This window comes from Anomalospiza imberbis, chromosome 7 (assembly GCF_031753505.1).
Source record: "Anomalospiza imberbis isolate Cuckoo-Finch-1a 21T00152 chromosome 7, ASM3175350v1, whole genome shotgun sequence".
NCBI lineage: Eukaryota > Metazoa > Chordata > Aves > Passeriformes > Viduidae > Anomalospiza > Anomalospiza imberbis.
In genome coordinates this window covers 5,732,417-5,751,551 of record NC_089687.1, presented here as the reverse complement: position 1 = coordinate 5,751,551, position 19,135 = coordinate 5,732,417, and the positions used below count along the sequence as shown (strand labels likewise).

General features: G+C 41.8%; 1 protein-coding gene across 2 annotated transcripts in view; it reads left to right on the top strand.

Moving 5' to 3' along the window:
* SPOPL (speckle type BTB/POZ protein like) overlaps window positions 1–4,709 on the top strand; it is a 34,596-nt gene extending 29,887 nt beyond the window's left edge. For both annotated transcript variants that reach the window (XR_011000634.1, XM_068195165.1), the window contains exon 11: window positions 521–4,709. Coding sequence is in view for 1 of the 2 variants with exons in the window: in XM_068195165.1 (XP_068051266.1) it covers window positions 521–665 (145 nt within the window). In the remaining variant the exon portion in view is untranslated. The remainder of the gene's footprint in view (window positions 1–520) is intronic.
* Window positions 4,710–19,135: the final 14,426 nt, after the last annotated feature.

Sequence of the window (19,135 nt, the reverse complement as noted above, 5' to 3'; positions counted from 1 at the left end):
CTACTGAGACTGCAGGCTCCCAGTGGAGGGGTCTGGAGCCAGCCAGCTAATCTGCCTTCATGGCTCTTTCTAGGAGATGAACTACATCATTTTTGAGGCAGTTTCAGCTGATTCATCCTGTCATCTTTCTCTCTCCCCAAATTGAGCATGCCCTTTTATGTAATGAGATTATTGTGTCTTCCCTTGCTTTTTGTCTCTGCACTGGAGCTCATTTTCTTTTAGTTTTCCTCTTTATTGTTTCTCATGAGCAATTTCAAGGTGGTTATTCTGACACAGTTCTCTAGCTGAGGTCTGGCTGGTACTGAGTAGAGCAGAACAAGTACCTTTTGTCCCACATCTGATTATATTTCTATGCCCAAATTGCAACTTGCTGCTTCCCTCTGTTGACACCCTCCCTGGCATCCAGTCTGTCCCACAATATTTGACTGCCCTTCTACAGCACTTCTGCCTTGCCTGCTCTTCTCCACTGTGCACTTGGTTTGTAAAATGGTGTGACTGTTCTTAATGCTTCTGTTTTCAGCCAAGCAACAGACATAATGGAAACTGCAGGCTGGAAGTCCATGATCCACTCCCACCCTCACTTAGTAGCCGAGGCCTTTCGCGCTCTGGCGTCTGCACAGTGTCCACAGTTTGGCATTCCACGCAAACGGCTAAAACAGTCCTGAAATCTTCCATGAACTCTAGAGAAATTGGACTGACTCCACTCCTCCTTGTCCAGAGGTGTTTTCACAAACCATAACAAGAGTTTTTGTTATCCTTGTCCACAGAACAGAAGCTGAAAAAGCCTATTGTTTGCTTTTCAGATGGATAATTTATGGTTTAATCCTCAGCTTTAAATTAGACTGATTACTCTAATTCACTGAAAGGCCTTAAATTATCTTCAATGACTCTCTAGTCCATATAGTCTAATGTATCTTGATTTTTTTATTATTATTTTTTAATGTGCCTTGTCTTTTTGACTAGGCTCTGCAGGATTGCACTAGCTCCATAATGCAGTAAAGTTGATAACTGAAGACTAATTTTTGAAAGGGATCTTCCATTATTTTCAGAAGAAAAAAGAAAAATATTATAGTTTGGTCCTGTGCTAAATGGAAGGTTTTGGCTGGCCTCTCATTTAAAAGCACTTGAACCAGAGGCACATCATGTACCCTAGACAAGTGCTTAATATAGGGAGAGCCTGTTTACCTTCAGCAAATGCTCACAGGCTATTTATGGCAATATACTGCTTTGAACATAATTTATTTTTCATTGTGGGGGCAAATATGCAATGGTTTGGCCCAAAAATGTATTTTCATTACAGTTTGTAATGCTTATTGTGTGTGTGTCAAAGCTGTCCAAGCGGTGAAGAGAAACACAGAATAAACCTTTTGCTTGTGTTTCTTTACGGTCCATCATTAGTTTACATTTAATGCAGAACTGAACGAGAGGTAAAAGAGCTCAATGTGAAAAGGAATAGTGTTGTATATGGAATAAATATATCCCAGTGTATGGTTGCATAGAAAAGGCAAGGATGCATAGAATGACCAAATGTAAATTGAGGAAATGGGCCAAATGGATTTTGAATATGCACTTTTAATGTGTAACTTTTCTATGTTGTGTGGTACATATATATTTTGCTTTTGATGAATTAATGAGGTACAGGTAATTGTGGCTTAACTTTTTAGATACATTTTAAGATGCCCACAGCCACATGGGATTTAGTTTTGTTAGAAAAGAAAGGCATGTCTTTTTAAGACTCAATTGAAGGTGGCTATTGCGAGCTTTCATATTTAAGTAACAGAATATTTTCGCTTATTTGAAAAAGGCATGTGAATGGTAAAAACTTTGAGGGGATTTTTCCCATCTTGACATACATGCATGGCTCCCACAAACACCTGGGGAGACTGTGCACACATCCAGGAGTAGTTCCCTGAAATGTCAGATGGTATCTGCAAGCAGAGACTTGCTCAGTCTTGCATTTCAGTTATTGTACTAGCATTGTGGATGATACTGAAATTCTGCATAATGTGGATGGTATTGAAATTCTGCATAATGTGAAAAGGATGAAACATTTGTAAACTGCTTGTCATGGGCCAGTTCTTTACTATATGAACCTTAGCTTTAATATCAACATCCTCAGTGTTTGATAGCTTTGTTTACAATTGGGAGGAAAAGTCTGCAGTAGTGCACACTCTAAATGTTCCCTGAGTTATTGCATTGAGTTTACTGTAATAGTGATAATATGCTGTATTTCTTTTTTGGGGGGAAGATTTGGGTTTTACAGTGGGGAATGGGAGGAGATCTCACCTAATTTATAAACATCTTTGCATAAGGGTTTGAGTTTGCCTATTAAAAAAAGTCATGCAGGGAAGAGAGAGGAAGAATTTCAAATTGTTCTCCATCCTCATTTCATTGAGATTCATCTGACTTGCTCTGAATAAAATTTTTAGAGGAAAGAATATATAATTTTATATTTTAGCATCTAGTAAACACTTACAATGGTAAATTGGAAGAAAATGCCCAGTCCGATTTTGAAGACTAAAACCTCTAAACATAAATTTTTTCTTACCCTCTAGCTAAAAATTTATGATGGCTAAAGTGTAAAATCAGAAATTTTAATAATACACAAGGCGTCAAATTATATATTTACAGAGATTTATCCATTTTTAAATATTTATCTAAGATAAGGTCTCATAAGCATTCTCCACAACAGGAAGTGAAGGTGTTTATTCCAAAATCATGTTTTTGCTGCACTGTGTAACGTGGTGGGACTACAGCTCCTCATCCTCATCTCTGTAAAACTCACAGCGCTCACGTGCAAAGTGACTTGAATATTTAATGCTGTAATCATTGCCCAGGTCAGCCTGTTCTAAAGTAACAACTTACATTAATCAGATGGAAAACGTAAGGATTTCTAGATTTTTTTTTTAAGCCTAATAGCACGCTTTGTACCAAAAAGGTCAGACACTGTGCTGTGCTATCATCTGCACCATAGAGTGTCCCCTCCTTGGGCCAGGCAGTGTGTTACACCAACAGGAAAGAGCCCTCTGCTGATCCATCTGGTTAGATTGGACTTTATTTATTTATATTTTCAAGTTCTGACAGATCTTGAGAAAAAGGTAAAGCAGTTGCTGTATTCTTAAGTGAGGGCACTAATTATTCACTTCTTTAATTACCTACATGCAGTGTTCTCACTGGAACGGGACTTTGATCATTACAACCTTCCCCTTTGGATTCAGTAGCTTGGCTTCATTCCCCACATCTCAAGAACTTGCCCTGAAAGCCTCAGTTGGAAGTGCAGCAGATCATGAATAATCAGTGATCAGGTTTTTCCAGGCTGAAATCCTGGGGGTTTTCCCTGGTTTTCCCTCCAGGTTAGGAATATGCCGTATGAAGGTGCCATGTTTTGGCTTGCCAACACTACTCTCTCAGATAGATGTGAACCACCACTTCTGTGCTTTTCTGGGGAGAACCCTGCATGTGTCCTGTGTGTGTGCGTGTGTGTGTGTGTGACTGTGTGGTGTTTTTTGTCAAGGGTGACTTTCTAAAAATAAGGACTCAATTTGTTGTTAAAATGCTATTATGTATTATATTTTTTTTCTCCATTCAAACCTCTCCTAAGGAGATGCTTTGGGTGGAAGTTGCTTCAATAAATAATCCTTATTTCCTAGTCCATTTACTGCATGCAGAAGTTTGAACACATTGTGCCTTTTCAGGAAACTGTTGCAATGAAGGGATGATTTAACAGGGTGCAAGGTCTTTGTAAAATGTATTTTTAAAGGTGAAGAATACTCTTTGGTACACGATTGAGATGGAAAAGTTCAAGTTGCATTTGACCTCTGTTGCATGTTGATTCTTGCTTCCTAAATTCAATTTCACCGAGGTACAAACTACACAAACAAGTGGAATAAGTATTACAGATACAAGTTGAGTAATGGTATATTTTTGTGAAATTGTGATAATACTTGCTGTTACAAGATAAGTGTATGTCAAAACGTGATAATCACGGACACAAGGTTACTGTAGTTCTGATGTTTTTCTACACATTGAGTATTTAGTATAAAATTCACCTTTGCACAGGAGATCAGTAGAGGACCTACACGGAGATTGTGTTCCTTTTAAATCCTCACAGCAAGGCTTCTCCTTTGGGAGGATAAAAGCCATATGTGGTATTTGAAACTGTGTTTCATAGAAGGCAGTGAATTGCAAATGTGAGGTACTGCTACCTGAAATGTTGTCGAATTTTGTTGAATTTTACAGTTGATTAAAATTCCTAAGCTTAATTGACTTTTTTTTTTTTTTTGTAATTGACAAATGGAATGTTCCCTGTCCTCTATTTGTTGTCAATAGTGTATTTAGTGCAGAGCTTAGCTCCTTAGCTAGCCAAGACACTTAGTCACATATCTTGGCTTCTGCTTACAGTAAATGGACTATGTTTGTAAAGGGAATTCACTATTTCAAGTGTTTTGCAAGGAACTTCACTGTATTTGTAACCTGGTTTTTGAAGGCTTAAGATCAATGAGTCCTATTTTAGAAGCTAAACCAGTGAAATGACTTGGACCTGTTTTGGGGTGGAAATGATTTAAAGAATTCAGATATGTAAACAGTCGTATCAAACCATCCAGCCTTTTTTATCAGCTGATGTTAATGGTGAAATACTTTTTGTACCTTGTTGCTGAAAATATTTTTGCGTTTCAGCACATCAAGTTACAATAAAGTTGTTACTTATACAGAGTGTGTCTGTCTTTATTTGTTGTCTGTACCTGCATTTGTTCCCAATGGCTGCCTTTGCTTTGAGAAAGATTTATCAGCACTGTCTCTGTAATGTCGAATATGCTGCTGTTCTTTTGGGAGGATCACCTTACAGCCTTGCTCTGATCTCCATTAACTTGGTTATTTTTGTGTTTTGACACTTTAAAGCTCTGGACAGCTTAACTTGCCCACCTGAGAAGTGTCTCCCTTAGCACAGACTCTGTCAGGACTGGTGGGAAGAAAGGTTGATGCTGTGATAATGAAGATGGGATTGGTGGGTTTGAAATCTGCTTCTTCTTCCAGCCACCATCAAAAACCATCATCCTTTGTCCTTCCAAAGAGTGCAGGCTGCTAATGAGCCCATCCAGCAGGAATGCTGTTGGCATGTGTTACAGGAGAAGTGGTGTGTAAGAGGAGGAGTGGTATGTAAGGGGTTTCATATGGTTATAAATATTTGCAGTGGTATGTGGCTTTGGACGTGCTGAAAATGATGATGTCAAGGTAAGTTATTTTATAGGAAGTGTGTATCTGGGTAGGTACATGCAAAATTCTCCAGGTGTGCTTAAAACAAAAGAATTCATCTCTAAACTGACTCCACAATGATCCAGTCTAAGGTTCCTCGTGGGGTTTGTATCAATAATGGCATAACTTACATCCCCACAGACAGCTCAGTAACCTCTGAGGGGAACAGGACTGGTTACCACTGAGTGGTATCAGAGTTATCTATACAATCCAAATGTCTGACCTGAGCTCCAAATTCCAGATAAAATAAGAATATTAAACTTCATTATTTCTTTATTTAAAAGGCTATATTTTTATCCTCTCTGAAGATGGTTTTCCTCATAGTTGTTTATCTTGTCATCATAAAAAAATTTCTTTGTTATTCAGCGAAATTGATTCAATGAACATTGATTAAAGAAACCACATATTTTCTTTCTATAGCAAATTCCAATTTTTGTAATGTGAAAACAGAGCACATGAAGAGAGCTTTTTCTCCTTTTAGTTGAATATTGTTGAAATTATTTTGCAGTGTTTGTCCAGTACTGTGTATGTCCTCTTTCTTTAAAAGGGGGAAGCTCAAATATTGAATTTCTAGTGGTTTTTATCCTGTCAGCCTCTGTCACCATCTCTTGCTGTACAGGATTGCCTGTCCTGCCCTGTGCTAAAGGGATGGTTTGATGTTGAAGTATTTGAGTGCAGCCTGAGCAGTCAGGTGAGAAATTAAAGTTGATTAAAGTGAATCTTTGTGCCACTACTCCAAACTTCATGGTATTAATGGTTTTCTATGTTTTAGATGGCTTCAGTTACAATTACTATTCAAGGTAGAATATTACCCATTCCACTACACATTTTACTTGCTATGTTTATTAAGTAAATTACATTAAAGATGCACCTGCTTCTATTACACACAAATAACTTTGCACTTAACATTGTGATAGTGTGCTAACAGAGGAAATGCTATTAATTGCCACTTAAAATTAGTCTTGAACAGTTTATTTTTCTGCAAACATCTTGACAATTTTCCACTAGAAGAACATGTTTCTTGTTTTCAATTTTGAAGATTCGTTCTTTGTACTCTCAGAGGAAGTTGGAAAAAATACAAGGAGTTGAGTGAAGCATTTCAGATGTGAGATGCAAAGGACTTGCTTTTTCTATTACAACACTGCACCAAGGAAAAAACCTATCCCAGGCTCAGCTGAGAGAATTGTTGAGTGCTTTGGCATGGCATTCCAGGGGGTGTCAGTAAGTTACATTTTAAACAGTATGTGAAGTTGGTGCTCTAAGTGTAAAATTGGGCTTCTTGGGAGTCAGGTATAAAGAACAGAAACAAGCTTGTGATTTTGAGACTCGGGAAGAAAAAACAACTTTGTAGAGTTTGCATGGCCTTGGCTTATAGAGAAAGTACCAGGAGTACCAGTTTTGAGCTCTTGGTTCAGGTGTTCTGAAGGAGCCTCAGAGCTGCAGCAATACCTGGTGATCATCATCCTGTCAGGCAGGGAGCAGGGCCTTCTTTGAAAATGTTACCTGACACCAACATTTTTGTCTTGCATTCTTAGCAGAGTTTGGAGCATAACAATATTTTTGTGCAGGTGCTGTGTTTCAATCAAGGGTAGGTGTATAATGAGTGGAAATCTCTGCTTTGCCCAACTTATGCATGTTTCATGCGTTGGCAGTGATAGTCATGCAGAAAATAAATTACACCATGTCAGACTTGGTGCTGCTGATCAGAATGGAGACAACTGGTGCTGCATTTTAAGCAGTCACAGTTTTTGACTTCCCACGTTTCTCTCTGCACACTTGACTGAGCCATTTCTGTTAAAAAGGGTAAATTTTGAAGCGTATGCAAAAAAAACCCATTTTAATAGGATGAAATCTTAAAGCATAGAAGCTCTAGCTCCAGTCTGACCTATTTTAACCTTACTTGCCACATAACTATTTATATTTTCCATTTTTAAGTTGGCGACTTCTTGGTAAGCTTTGAAATTAATTTTATGTATTATGTGCACAATTTTCTAACCCAGCTGTGTTTACTGAGTCTTGAAACTTTTAAAACAAACCACCTACTTGCTACTGAAGTGTACAACTAAAATGTTTGCCTCCAGCAAAGACTTGATCTTGCCTCTGGTACTTGTGCCATGCCCAGATTAAGAGCTCTGCTGGTCTTTATAAAGCCCACACCATATGTTTTTAAATGGAGAAAAAATGTCAATTAAATGGTGCATCTTGTCACTGTCACCTCTTGCAGATGGGCTGCCCTTGTCAAACACACACATGAGGGAGTTCTTGCACCACCAAGCCCTCATTCCTCCCCCACAGCAGGACTGGGGGTTATTGTGCTGGATCAAGAGTTTGTACCAACTCAAATGGGGTGGATTATTGCAGGACCACAAATAGAGGGACATAAATATTTGCATATTTATTATCTGTTCTGGTCAAGATGAATTTGAGGTGTGGGTATGGGGTAGGGTGCATATTTTTTGAATGCAGCTTTTTCTTCAAATGCCTTGCTGTTCATCTCTTGTACGTTTTTTGAATGTGTACTGGCACCTCTCAAATAATGTAAATAAATACAAAATACCTAGTGAACCTGCAAATGCTTTATAATGAAATTTGAGGAAGTTCAATTTTGCTGATTTAAAGAAATGGAGATGCAAATTTCCTCGTGACAGTGTCTTCTAGCAGAAAATGTGTAGTGTCAGATGTGGTTAATCTCAGAACAAACTATAAAAGGGGTTAAATTGTGTACTAGATTAGGAAAATACTCAGTATTTTACCAGTAGTGCTAGAATAGCAGGCATCTACTTCTGACAAGCTGACAGACCAGAGAATTGAAACTTAATGAATCTTAATGCTTTCTGTCATGTACTTCAATTTTCTCAAATTATTTCTCCAATTAGTTCTAGTCTTTGTGAAGGAATGATTAATGATAATTAATACATTCTTATAATTTGCATATTCAATCTCCAGTGTTTCTAAAAAAATCAGATTTGTGTATGTGAGTGAGGCTGGTTTGTCTGTTATTTCTTTGGGGTGCTGGGGTGTTATGGTTTGACACTGGCGCAATGCCGGCGCCCCCATGAAAATGCATTGCTTAAATAATTGTTGTGAGATGTGATCAGGAACAGAGCAGAGCAGGCCCAAGCTTAATAACAAAGAAAAAACTTTATTAAACTACTACTACTATAAAACTACAAACACTAAATCCTGGATGAAGATTTTCCAAAACACCCCTCCTCCTCCCACCTAATTTTCAAACAAACTTAACAGTGAGACACCACCCAGGATCCTGATCAAGTTGCCACCCTTCAGATAATCAAATACTTAGTCCATCAAGGGAGACAGGAGTCTCTCCTGTGCCACAGACTCCCCAGGAAACACAATTGCCACCCTTGTGTCTCCATGTCACACATGGCAACCGCCCAGAGAAAATCTGCCATGGTGACACTCTCCTTTCCATGTCACAGTGCTCTCACCGCTGTGCATGGACAGACTGCTCCTAGGGCTCCTTTAAGGATGCTTTGCCATGGACCAAAAGAAACAACAGTTCAGCTTCTCATCTCGGGACTACAGTCCCCGCCATTTTTCTTTGGGGCCGAGGGTCCAAGAACAGAGATTTTCTTCTCCATTTTTTTCGAAGACAGAGGGCCTCTCCACACCTTTTTCAACTCTCTTTTGTTCTCTCTACTCTTCTGTTGGTAATCACTGAAACAGGTCTCTTGGCTCACCAACGCACCCCCCTAAGTGCAGCCTCTGTCAGGAGAATTTGGTTCAGTCTATGGCTAACAAGAAAAGTCCAGCCACAAGCCACTCCATCATCTCCTTCCAACTTGAGAATTTCCTCTTCCATCATCTCGGATCCCAGACTGTCTCTCTTCTACTTCAAATCAAGGAGGAGTAGTATTTTACAAAGCCTTCATTTCCCAGGGAAGGGTTAAAAGTTCAGACTCCCTGGACGGCTGAAATCTCTGCCCAGCAGCCGATTCCCAAGGCCAAGGCTGGGCACCTTCCCCCACCTCCTTCTCCTCTGCGCCGGCAAATTTACAGGTGTCATCCAGACTCTGTCTCTTCCCTCTGGAGGGGGGGACGACAAAGACATCTCCGCTTCTCTCCACCCTTCTGTCCACAGGAGCTGGCTCGGTTCCAGTCCTTCTACCCCTCGGCTCACCTCGACCAGGCCTCATGGCTTCCCCTCCCCCACCCAGCCCCATGGCTGGGCAGGGGAGATCTGCACAGCACCCTGACCGGAACCCAAGAGAGCGAGCTCTTGGGAGTTCCTGCTTTTAACCCCCTGTGTTCTCAGAGGCGTATCCACACCTTCAGTGGCCACTTCAGGTGCCAATATCCAAACCTGACCACTCACTGGTTTGACTTAACTTCCTGAAAAAATTCACTTCCATGTCAAACAGCGACATGGGGTTTTTCAGATTTTCAGCTTTGTATTTCCAGTTGAACAGGGAGAATAAGATGGATGCAGTCAAGGAGTTTAGTATGGTCTCTCCAAACAAATAATTTGGACATAACCCAGGGCTTCAATCTTTCCTGTATAGATGTTTTCTCTTTGGTGGATAGGTGGGGAATATAGGGGTACAAAGTTATTGCCAGGAGCTCAACTCATCCTGCATCAGCTTTGGGAAACATTTACAGCTGCAATGGGACAAAACTGGGTAAATCCTGGAAGGCATCTGCTCTTCAGAGGTTGATTTTTGGTTTGTTTATTTTATTTTTTGAGTCTCTATATGCCTCCTTTATGTTGTCATTAATTTTGTTTTTCCCCATAATTTTTGTTTTACATGGAGGGATTTATCCAAATAAATAATCATATGAATTTTGTGTTTAAAATCAGTAGCTTGAGATTTTGAAAGTCACTGTTTTTTTTGTGTGCACAGGAGCTCAGGTTTTCCATGCTGCTCTGCAGGTATCCAACATTTGACTCATTAAAACAAAAACCCAAAACCTGCCCCAGCTCTGGGAGCCTGCAAGAGTGGCAGGGTCTGTATGTCTGAAATCAGCATCTCTTTGGGTAGTTCGAGAAATCCTTTTTCTTTAGATACACTTCCTCAAAGAAATGGAGTGTTGGCAGTTTCAACTATTTTTTAAATCAATAAATACTTTGTTCTAGCTGTTTTTCCAGCCAGTTAAATATGTAGTGTTTACTGGGGCAGTGTGCCCCAGTTAGATTCACCTCTGAATATTCTGTACAAACCATAGTTGAAGTACTTAAGCAGAGTATAAAAACTGGCTTTATGGAATAATTATCCTGATAAAATTAGTGTGGGTGTTCAGAATGTGTTGATGTGGTAACCAAGGTACACACTCAGCAGGAGGCTGCAGCTTTCCAATAAGGTATTGGAATATTCTGGGCACTTAGAAAAAGAGGCAGAGGTAAAAAGTGCAGGTATTTTATCACTTTAAAGGAGAAAGGTTTAAAGGGCCAGGTTTGGGTTTTTTTTTAAATAATCAGCTGTTGAGGGTGCTCCAAGTGGTATAAAACTAAGCATTTTGAAGTTGGGCCAATTTTGTGTAATAAATACTCAAAGTTACACTCTTGGTCATAGTCATACTATGAACAATTTTTGTATTTACTTTGTCAGTGCTGTTGAAAGAATCCATAATCTTGTTGCTTGTTTGCAGAGAGCAAACAAAACATTTGTTCCTGATTCCCTGGATAAAAATATGTAGGGGAAGGTGCTATTGCACTGAGATTGTCTTTAACAATAAACCTGGTTTGTGTTTTTGCATTAATTACAAAGATAGAAAGAAGTTTTTCCTGGTGTGAGTATTTTTCTTCATTCTTTAGAAGCAAGAATGGAACCTAGGTCTGGTTCAGCAATGTTTAGTGCCAGTGGGACAGCATCAGGAATAAAAATAAGCTTTATTTAGCTGTATGTAGAGATTCTCACCACAGAACCATCAATAGTGCTGTCATAGTTTTGTAATCTTTGCTTGCTTCTTGTAGGGCTAAACTTGGTGAGAATTGGCTTCTGTTCCTGCAGCTCCCCAGGGGTTAAACAGCCCGGAGGGAAATGCTGCCCTGGAGGGAGGCAAAGGGCGAGGCTGGCCACTGCTCACCTGCCCACAGCCGTGCTCGTGTGTGGGGCTGGCAGAAGCTCTTTATTCGGCAAGTTTGGCTTAGATGGTGAAGCTGCGGGTGAAGTGAGGAAGGGCACTTCAGTGCCCTCCCCAGTGCCCTCCCCAGGGCAGTGGGAGCAGTTGAGCAGACAGAGGAACAACGGGGCACTTGCAGTTTTCTTATGTTGTGATTGTTTTCTTTTACATCAACAGAAGATTCATCAAATAATGGATAAGCAGAGGGTGATGAGTGCTTTTATTTCCAGTGGATTTGGGCTGGAAGGACTTGGTGTCCCTTTCACGTGGTAGGTCAAATATTCTTTCCCATTTGCACCTTGCAGAATTTATTTTGTCTCCCTCTCCTGGCCATCAGCTGCTGGGAGTAGGTGAAGGGAAGTGACAGTAAGGGAGAGATTCTGGCTGTGCTGGGTTCAGTAACCTGTTCCTGAGTGGGTGGGGGCAGGGCTACTCTCACTGCTCTTGGGAAGAACTGCAGAAAAAATTTGGAAGGGAAGAGGGTCTTTCTTTGGTCCTTGCTCCCAGAGCTGTGTGCTGATCTCATGTGTGTCCTTCTGCAGCCTGGAAAAGGGATTTGAACAAAGACACATGGAAGAGCCTGGTGTGATGATGGTACAGTTTGTTTTCTGAAAATGTTGGTTTAGCAGAATATTGCCCTTATTGCAGAAACGCCCGAGCCAAATTCATGTGCACATTGTGAGCTTTAATGTGCTTTTGTATCCTGCAGTAGATTAAAATGTCAGTCATATTCTCCATATTTCACAGTCCCCTCGAATCCCTGGGGAAGGTGCACATGTCTTATGTTACTTATGTCCCACCAATAAAACAACCCTCTAGGAGGAAATCTGTGCAGTCCATACAGCAAGATGTCAAATTAATTGCACCGAAATAATGAGTTAGCACCAAATGCTAATTAAATATTGATGGAAGTCATACTTCCAATTATCTTCATTATGGCACAATGTTTTATGTAGACGTGAAGTGCTGGGAACGTGGGCATATATTATCGTTAATCTTGTCATACAAAAATATTAGTAATTTCTCAAAAATCCGCTGTAAATGTCCTGGAGGTCCATGTTTAGTATCTTTTTGACAGAGTAAAGTTTTTTGTGTGCACCTCTTTTTCTTTTGAAGGAGCAGGGCTGGAAGGGCCAGCCTTGAGCTCGGGGAGGACAGAGCTGTAGGGCAGCCCAGCAGAGGAGTCCAGAGTGTGGCTGACAGCAGGAGCTGAGGCAGAGAGGGGCTGGTGAGTGAGATGTGACCCAGGGTGTTCTGCTCTGGGACAAGGGGATGGGCAAGAGCCACTCCCCTCCCCGTGTGCATTAACACTGGGGAAAAGGCCTTTAAGCATAAGAAATGAGAGGATTTTTTAAAAAAAGAGAAGGACTTAGTTAGTCAAAACAAAATCTAGGGCTATCTAGACTAGAGACTAATTAAAGGGTGAATCCCAGGAAGAATCATGTCCAAAACCAGTTTTATATGCAGTTGCCTTTGTGGAGGATGGACAGAATTTACCATGTAATTCACAGATGAAACAGGTACTATAGTGTGCAGTCTTGTTGCTCTCAAGTCCCTTTGAGCTCTTCTAGAAAAAACAAAAAAAAAATTACTTCCAAGACCTCCAAAGTCTCCCTGGAAAATGCTGTCCTATGAATTCTTTTTATTTTAAATGAAAATTTTTTCATCAATCAGTAGAAGGCATAAACTGAGGTGAAAATTAGTCCTTCCTGCAGACTTTGAGGAAAAGCTGTACAGGACTGCCTTGGTGGGCCTTCTTTTCCAAGCTGGACTGGAAAAGAGGTCCTCCTGCCATCTCTGCATGAAGAAATAGTAAATTTGTGCTAGATTGCAGAAAAAAAATTAAAATGCTCCTTTTGTGCCTCTTGGCCATAATTGGCAACTTTTGCAGCAGGTGAGCGTGAAGGATGCTCACAGCAATAACTACATAATGTGCCAGCGTGTCTGTGTCTCCATGGGCAGAAAAAATTCCTGTCCCAGGAGTGTGAACGTTCTCTGTCACTTCTGAGAGCTCTGAAAGGTTGAGAGTGGAGACAGGTGGGCGACCATAATTAGGGAGGAGGGTGTGAAGATTTTATTGCAGTGGGTGCAGCCTTAGTGCCATTGTCTAAGTGTAAATTGTTCCTAAAAGATAACTCTGAGATTATTCACCCCGGAATCTCCTTGAGTCCAGGGAGAGGCATTTTCAAATTACCCGTGGTGAAGTGTGGCAGAGCAAAAGGAGCACTTGAGCTGAAGAACAGCTAATGCCCAGCAGAGCAGAACTGCAGCAGCAGCTGCTGAGGAGGTAATTCTGTGCTCATAATGATTCCAACTTCTCTCAGAAACTATCACTTTGCAATTGTCCCTCATCTGAAGTACAGAGCTTCCCCAGACCATCAGAATAGAATCTCTCCACATCCTGAGCATGTGAAATTAATGACTGAATAATATGCTGAGAGCCATTTAATTAAAAACACTTTCATTAATAATGCAGTTGGAGAGTGTATGTGTGTTATGTAATTAAAGATAGTACATCAGTAAATGATACTATGCAAAACCAATTCAAAAAATTCAAATGAGTTGGTGTAGCATAAGGAACTTAATTCAAGTGGGAATAAAGTCAGTGTGAAATAAGCTTAGAGTTTTTTTTCCTGGAAGCTGCAATTAATCTGCTTCTGGCAACACAATTCAATACTCATATTTTAAATAAGGGGCTGTGCTTGTTTTAAAGATAACTAGAGTGGTGAATCAAAATAGATTTCTCTCTCCCCTCTTTTTGCCAGATATAAGTATCTCTTAATGTCTGGACACTGCTGAGCCTGGCTGACCTGGAGGATGTGGGCAGCCTTGCACACCATTCATCTGTGCTGCTGTTTTTGCTTGGAGCAGTCAGGTTGTGCTTGGCTGTGACAAAAGACTGTAGGCCTGGTATTTTTAGTATTTTTACTTTAAAACCAAGTGCTAGAAGTGGAAGAGAGAGGTTATTCCCTCGGGGCAGATCAATCTCCCTGTGTGGCATTTCCTTCAAGCAGCTGGGTGAGAAGGCTTGTTTTCCCCGGGCACTTTGGCTAATCCAAATCTTCCCCAACTGAAGTCAGAAACGCCTCAGTTAAATATATCTGACATGAGAAGTGGATTGGAATTAAGTAGCTCTAAGTACTATTTAATAAATAGGCTTGCTTATCATCTTCAATAAGGCAACTTGAAATAGTTTTTAATCCTTTAGTTTACCTGCTCAGAAATCTGTGTTAAATATCCTGTGCTCCCAGGTTAGCAGTGCTCAGCATCACCTGCTTCAGACACACTCTTCCACCACCTCTTCTTTTAAGGACTAATGCTGGCTTAGAAGGGACTGACAGCTCCTCTCAGAGCAGTTTCCTGCTAAGCCAGAACGTGCTCTCCTGTCCAAGTTAAATGAACTTGATGTGTTTTGAAAACCTGAACTGATTTTTTTTTTTTGGTGTCATTCTACAGAACAGCTTGGTGTGAGTTGCATTTCATCAGGGGCTTTTGAGATGTGGGCAGGAGTGTAAGTGCTCTCCACCCATCTAAAACCTCATGACTGGGGTGTTTCTCCCGTGGCTGTTTAGGTGTTTATCAGTTCAATCTTGGAATAGTTTGGGTTGGAAGGAACCTTCAAGACCTTCTCGTGTCACCCCCTGCCCTGGGCAGGGACACCTTCCCTCGACCAGGTTGCTCCAGGCAGGATCTCTAGCACAAAAGATGCCAAGTCATGTTTTCTGGGAAGCAACACTGACTAGAAGTTCAAAGCAAACACCTTGATAGCTTTAGGTGGGGGTGGTTTTTTGGTTTTTTTTTTTTTTTTTTGACCATTTTTAACTTCAGGGCTAATTCAAATAACCTCCAAGTCTCATGTTTCACTATTCTCTTTCCTGCCGATTTGGAACCAATTATAATGTATCACCTTTCAGGAAGATCACCAGCTTATTTGGAGCTGTTAAGATAAGGTAGCCGAGGCTTAATTGGCCTGTAATGATGAAAGAGGCACGAGAACAACGAAATGGGATTTGCATCCGAGGGGGCTGAAATGTAGGGCTGCCAAGGGCGAGGGAGCAGGGTGAGGACTGAATGCTGGTCTGGGATCAGGCTGCCAAAAAAGCTGCCTTGTTTTCCACGGATGGTTTACAAGAGAGGCAAGGGGAGCACTGGGGTGTCTGGGAAGGTGCTCCTGGGGCAGCTGTTGCACAGGGGCTCCTCTGTCCTGGCTGTGCTCAGCTCCTGCTGATGCCTCGTGAAGGCTGACCCAGAACAGAGACTGGACAGAGTTAAAGAATAAAGTAGGGATTTATTAGAAGGCCTCAGTGGATCCACCTTGGGCAGTACAAGAGCCCAGCCAGGGCTGCACCCAAGATGAACCAAAATGGTCACAAAATGCACGACCAGTCACAGGGTCTCACACTTTTATAAGTTCTGGTCCATTTGTATATTGGGGTTAATTGTCCAATTACAGCTTTAGTCCCATCCTGCCTGTTTTTCTCTCTTCAGTCCGTGTTGTTTATGCTCTTGGGCCTGAGATTTGGATCACTTGTCCTTGGTCCCCAGCTAGAGAAGGAATTGTTTTGTCTCCCTACTCTGTGTAGAGAGCTCAGCTTTCCCTAATATGAAACAAAGACTTACACACTACAGCAGCACAGAATCTGAAAACTGTAAAAGCTAAAACCTGAGGCATCACTGCCATCAGGCCATGTCCTGTGGTGCCCCTGCCCTGGGTGGGAGTTCTAAGTCTGGCTTCCTGACAAGCCAGAAGAGACCATGGTGTGCCCACGAGCCAGCTCTGTGCTTCCCACATCACTGCCTTGCTGGTGGCTGGGAAAGGTGGCTGAGCTCTTGGCTTGCACAGGGGAATGCTCCTCACCTCTGAGCCCTCGGTGCAGCTCAGCTGCTCGTGCCTGGTGAGGGGTCACAAACACTCCGAGCTGGAAGGGAGCCAGGAGGATCTCTGAGTGCAGCTCTAAGTGCAGGGCCCCTATGGGGGTCTCACCCACGACCTTGGTGTGACCAGCACCGTCAGCTGATCTCGGTGCATTTTCCCTAAAATGAAGAAAATACATTAAAAAGTCCCTGAAGCAGTGGAGCTTTTTTTTCCTCTGTTCTGGCTTGAGGACAAAAGCAGAGAGCAGTGCAAGAGACTGAGCTGGTTGGCTGTTCCACTCCTGTTGAATAGGAAAGTGCTGATATTTCTTTTGGAGTCTATTTTAGAGTCCCACCACTGTTTATGCAGGTAGGATTTTTTCTTCTCCAGCTAAACTGTTTTCCCATGACTGTAATTGCTTTTTAATTGGGCTGCAGCTGGTGCTGGATTTGTGCTGAGTTGGAGACTGAATTACATCTTTGGAAATAGCATTTTTTTTGGTGATTTTTTTTTCCCTTTCAAAATTCAGTCAGGATGGCTAGGGTTCTTGCTTGAGGGTACCAACAGCTCTGGCCTTGCTTCTGACTGACAACCCCCTGGTACTTCTTGGGGCTGCAGAGCTGTGCCATGGAGTTGGTAGCAGCAGTCTTGGCTATGCCCTGTGGACTCTGTTCAGTTCCCATCACTCCTGGCTGCAGATCTGAACAGGTTTTGCAGCCCCAAGCTCAACAACCCCCAGGGGAGGCATGGTTTGACACCAAGTAGGATATTTCATGATAATTCAGCTCCTCTTCTGTAAACCCACTTGATTTATTAGCTCCAAAACAAAGGATGCTGCTCCTAATGGACAATGTGCAGGAGGTGCTCACGAGGGAGAGGTGGGAATGGCAAAGTCTGGTTTTCCAAACTAGACACCCTACAGCTAAAAATCTACTTGATTGATGTGTGTTTCATTGAGCTACTTAGTGTAGAGCAGCTTGTTATTGTCTTTTCAACTGTGCAAATTTGAGTAGAGACAGTGCTAATGACGAATCATTATTATACTATAAATAAAACATTATCCAGATTATGCTGGTCAACAGAGCATAAAACAAATAGCAAATTCTAATGTCCTTGAATTACAATTTAAAAAGAAAAGCAGCACAGGATGCTGATCTGCACAGAACACCCTTGCTTGCTTGCTGTGAGAGATTTTCCAGTTGCATCAGGATCATCCAGGGGTTTGCTCATTTGCAAATTCACCCTAAAAAGCAAATGTGCAACCCCGGGTAGCTCGTGGCACACAATGCTCAGCTCTCTGCTGTTCTCTGCCCTGCTGGCCCCTGTGGCACAGCTGCTCCTTGTGAGGGCCTGGCACTGCCACGTGGTCCCCATGGCACCGGTGAGGCTGAAGAACTCGCAGCAGGATGTGCCCACTCGTGAGGGCTGCAGGGAAATCAGAAATCTGAAGGTCCTGAGGACAAAATTCTTCCGAGGGAAAAGAAGAAAAACCCCGAGCTGTTACTTCCTTCAGTTGGAATGATTAAAAAAACATGGATGTACATGGTTCCTGCAGCTCTGCACAGAGTGCTGGCTAAAGGAAAAAGCTGAGGCTTTGTATGTTTGTCATGGATGAGCTTTTTATTGGAAATGTTTAATGTTCTCCCCATTGGGTGGGGAGAACAGGAAATGTATTTAGCAAGAAGTTTATATATTTAATATGAACTCCCCAGGCACAGCTCCTAACCTGCCAGAGTTCAGGAAGTGCTTCAGGCACAAGGTGGCATTTTGGGGTGTCCTGTGCAGAGCCAGGAGCTGGACTCTGCAATCCCTGTGGGACCCTTCCACCTCAGGATATTCCATGATTCTATGAAATTTTCACTGATACAAATGTGTGCAAACTGTCCTGTGGAGATTGGGATTAAATAAAGGATGTCTGTTAAAAACTTCTAGATTAAGTTGCTGTAGTCATAAGTTGACATTGCCCACTCTAGACACTTTTTAGAAACGGTATTTAATCAATCAAGTTTTTCCTTCAAAATCCTTTGAATAAGAGCCATAATAGCAACAATTTGAAACTTGTCTGAAACAGTCACCTGCTACAGAGGAAAATGTTTTTACAAACCTGGCCTGTTCTGTGTGAAATGAAATCACATTTAGTTTTGTTTACATGGGCAGCATGACATCTGACCTAATCAAGGCTGTCATCATTGCATTGCATTTTGCTTACCCTGCTGGGTGCAAATAATTTCTTCTTAAGCAGATTTTGACTGCAGTAAGAATGTAACTGTATTTTTTTTTTTTTTTTTGATGTTTTCAAAATTGATCTGAAAGAAAAACTGCAGAAAAATGGCAACCGCCTCCTTTTAAGCTGATTCATAAAGTATTGTGGTTGGAAGAAGAGTGGTGGGGACTTGGTGGGTGTGATGGAGTTTGGTACCACGGCTCCCTCCCTCTGCTCCTGCTCCAGCTGCCAGGCTGCTTCCTCGTGCCAGGGCTGCATGGGAGGAGACCAGGGTAAGTTTCTCCCATGGTTTGTCTTCCTGAGGCCTGGAAAGCTCAACCTGGGAAGTGCCACAGCCAGGGAGGAGGAGAATCCAGCTCCCTTTTTGACGAGGAACTGAGCAAGGCAGCGAGCTGCCTTCTCTCCCAGCGTGTTCCTGCTTGGGAATGTTGACAAATTTAAACTTTCCCCCTCACTTTTAATGGTACCTGGTGCAATTATTAAACAGTTAAGGATTGCCTTTGTCAAAACACGCGCTTCGTTTCTCAAATCTCATGGAATGCTGCTGAACCTCCTCTGCCTAGGCTTGTACACAGTTCACTATAGCATACATTTAAATGTCTCCTAGAAAAACAAATTCCACCTGGGCAAAAAGAGATGTTACCGTGCCTTAGTTTTACTTTGTGTCTTCGGACATGCAACATTTGAAGCTAAACATCAAATGGGCCACAAGCAAGTGC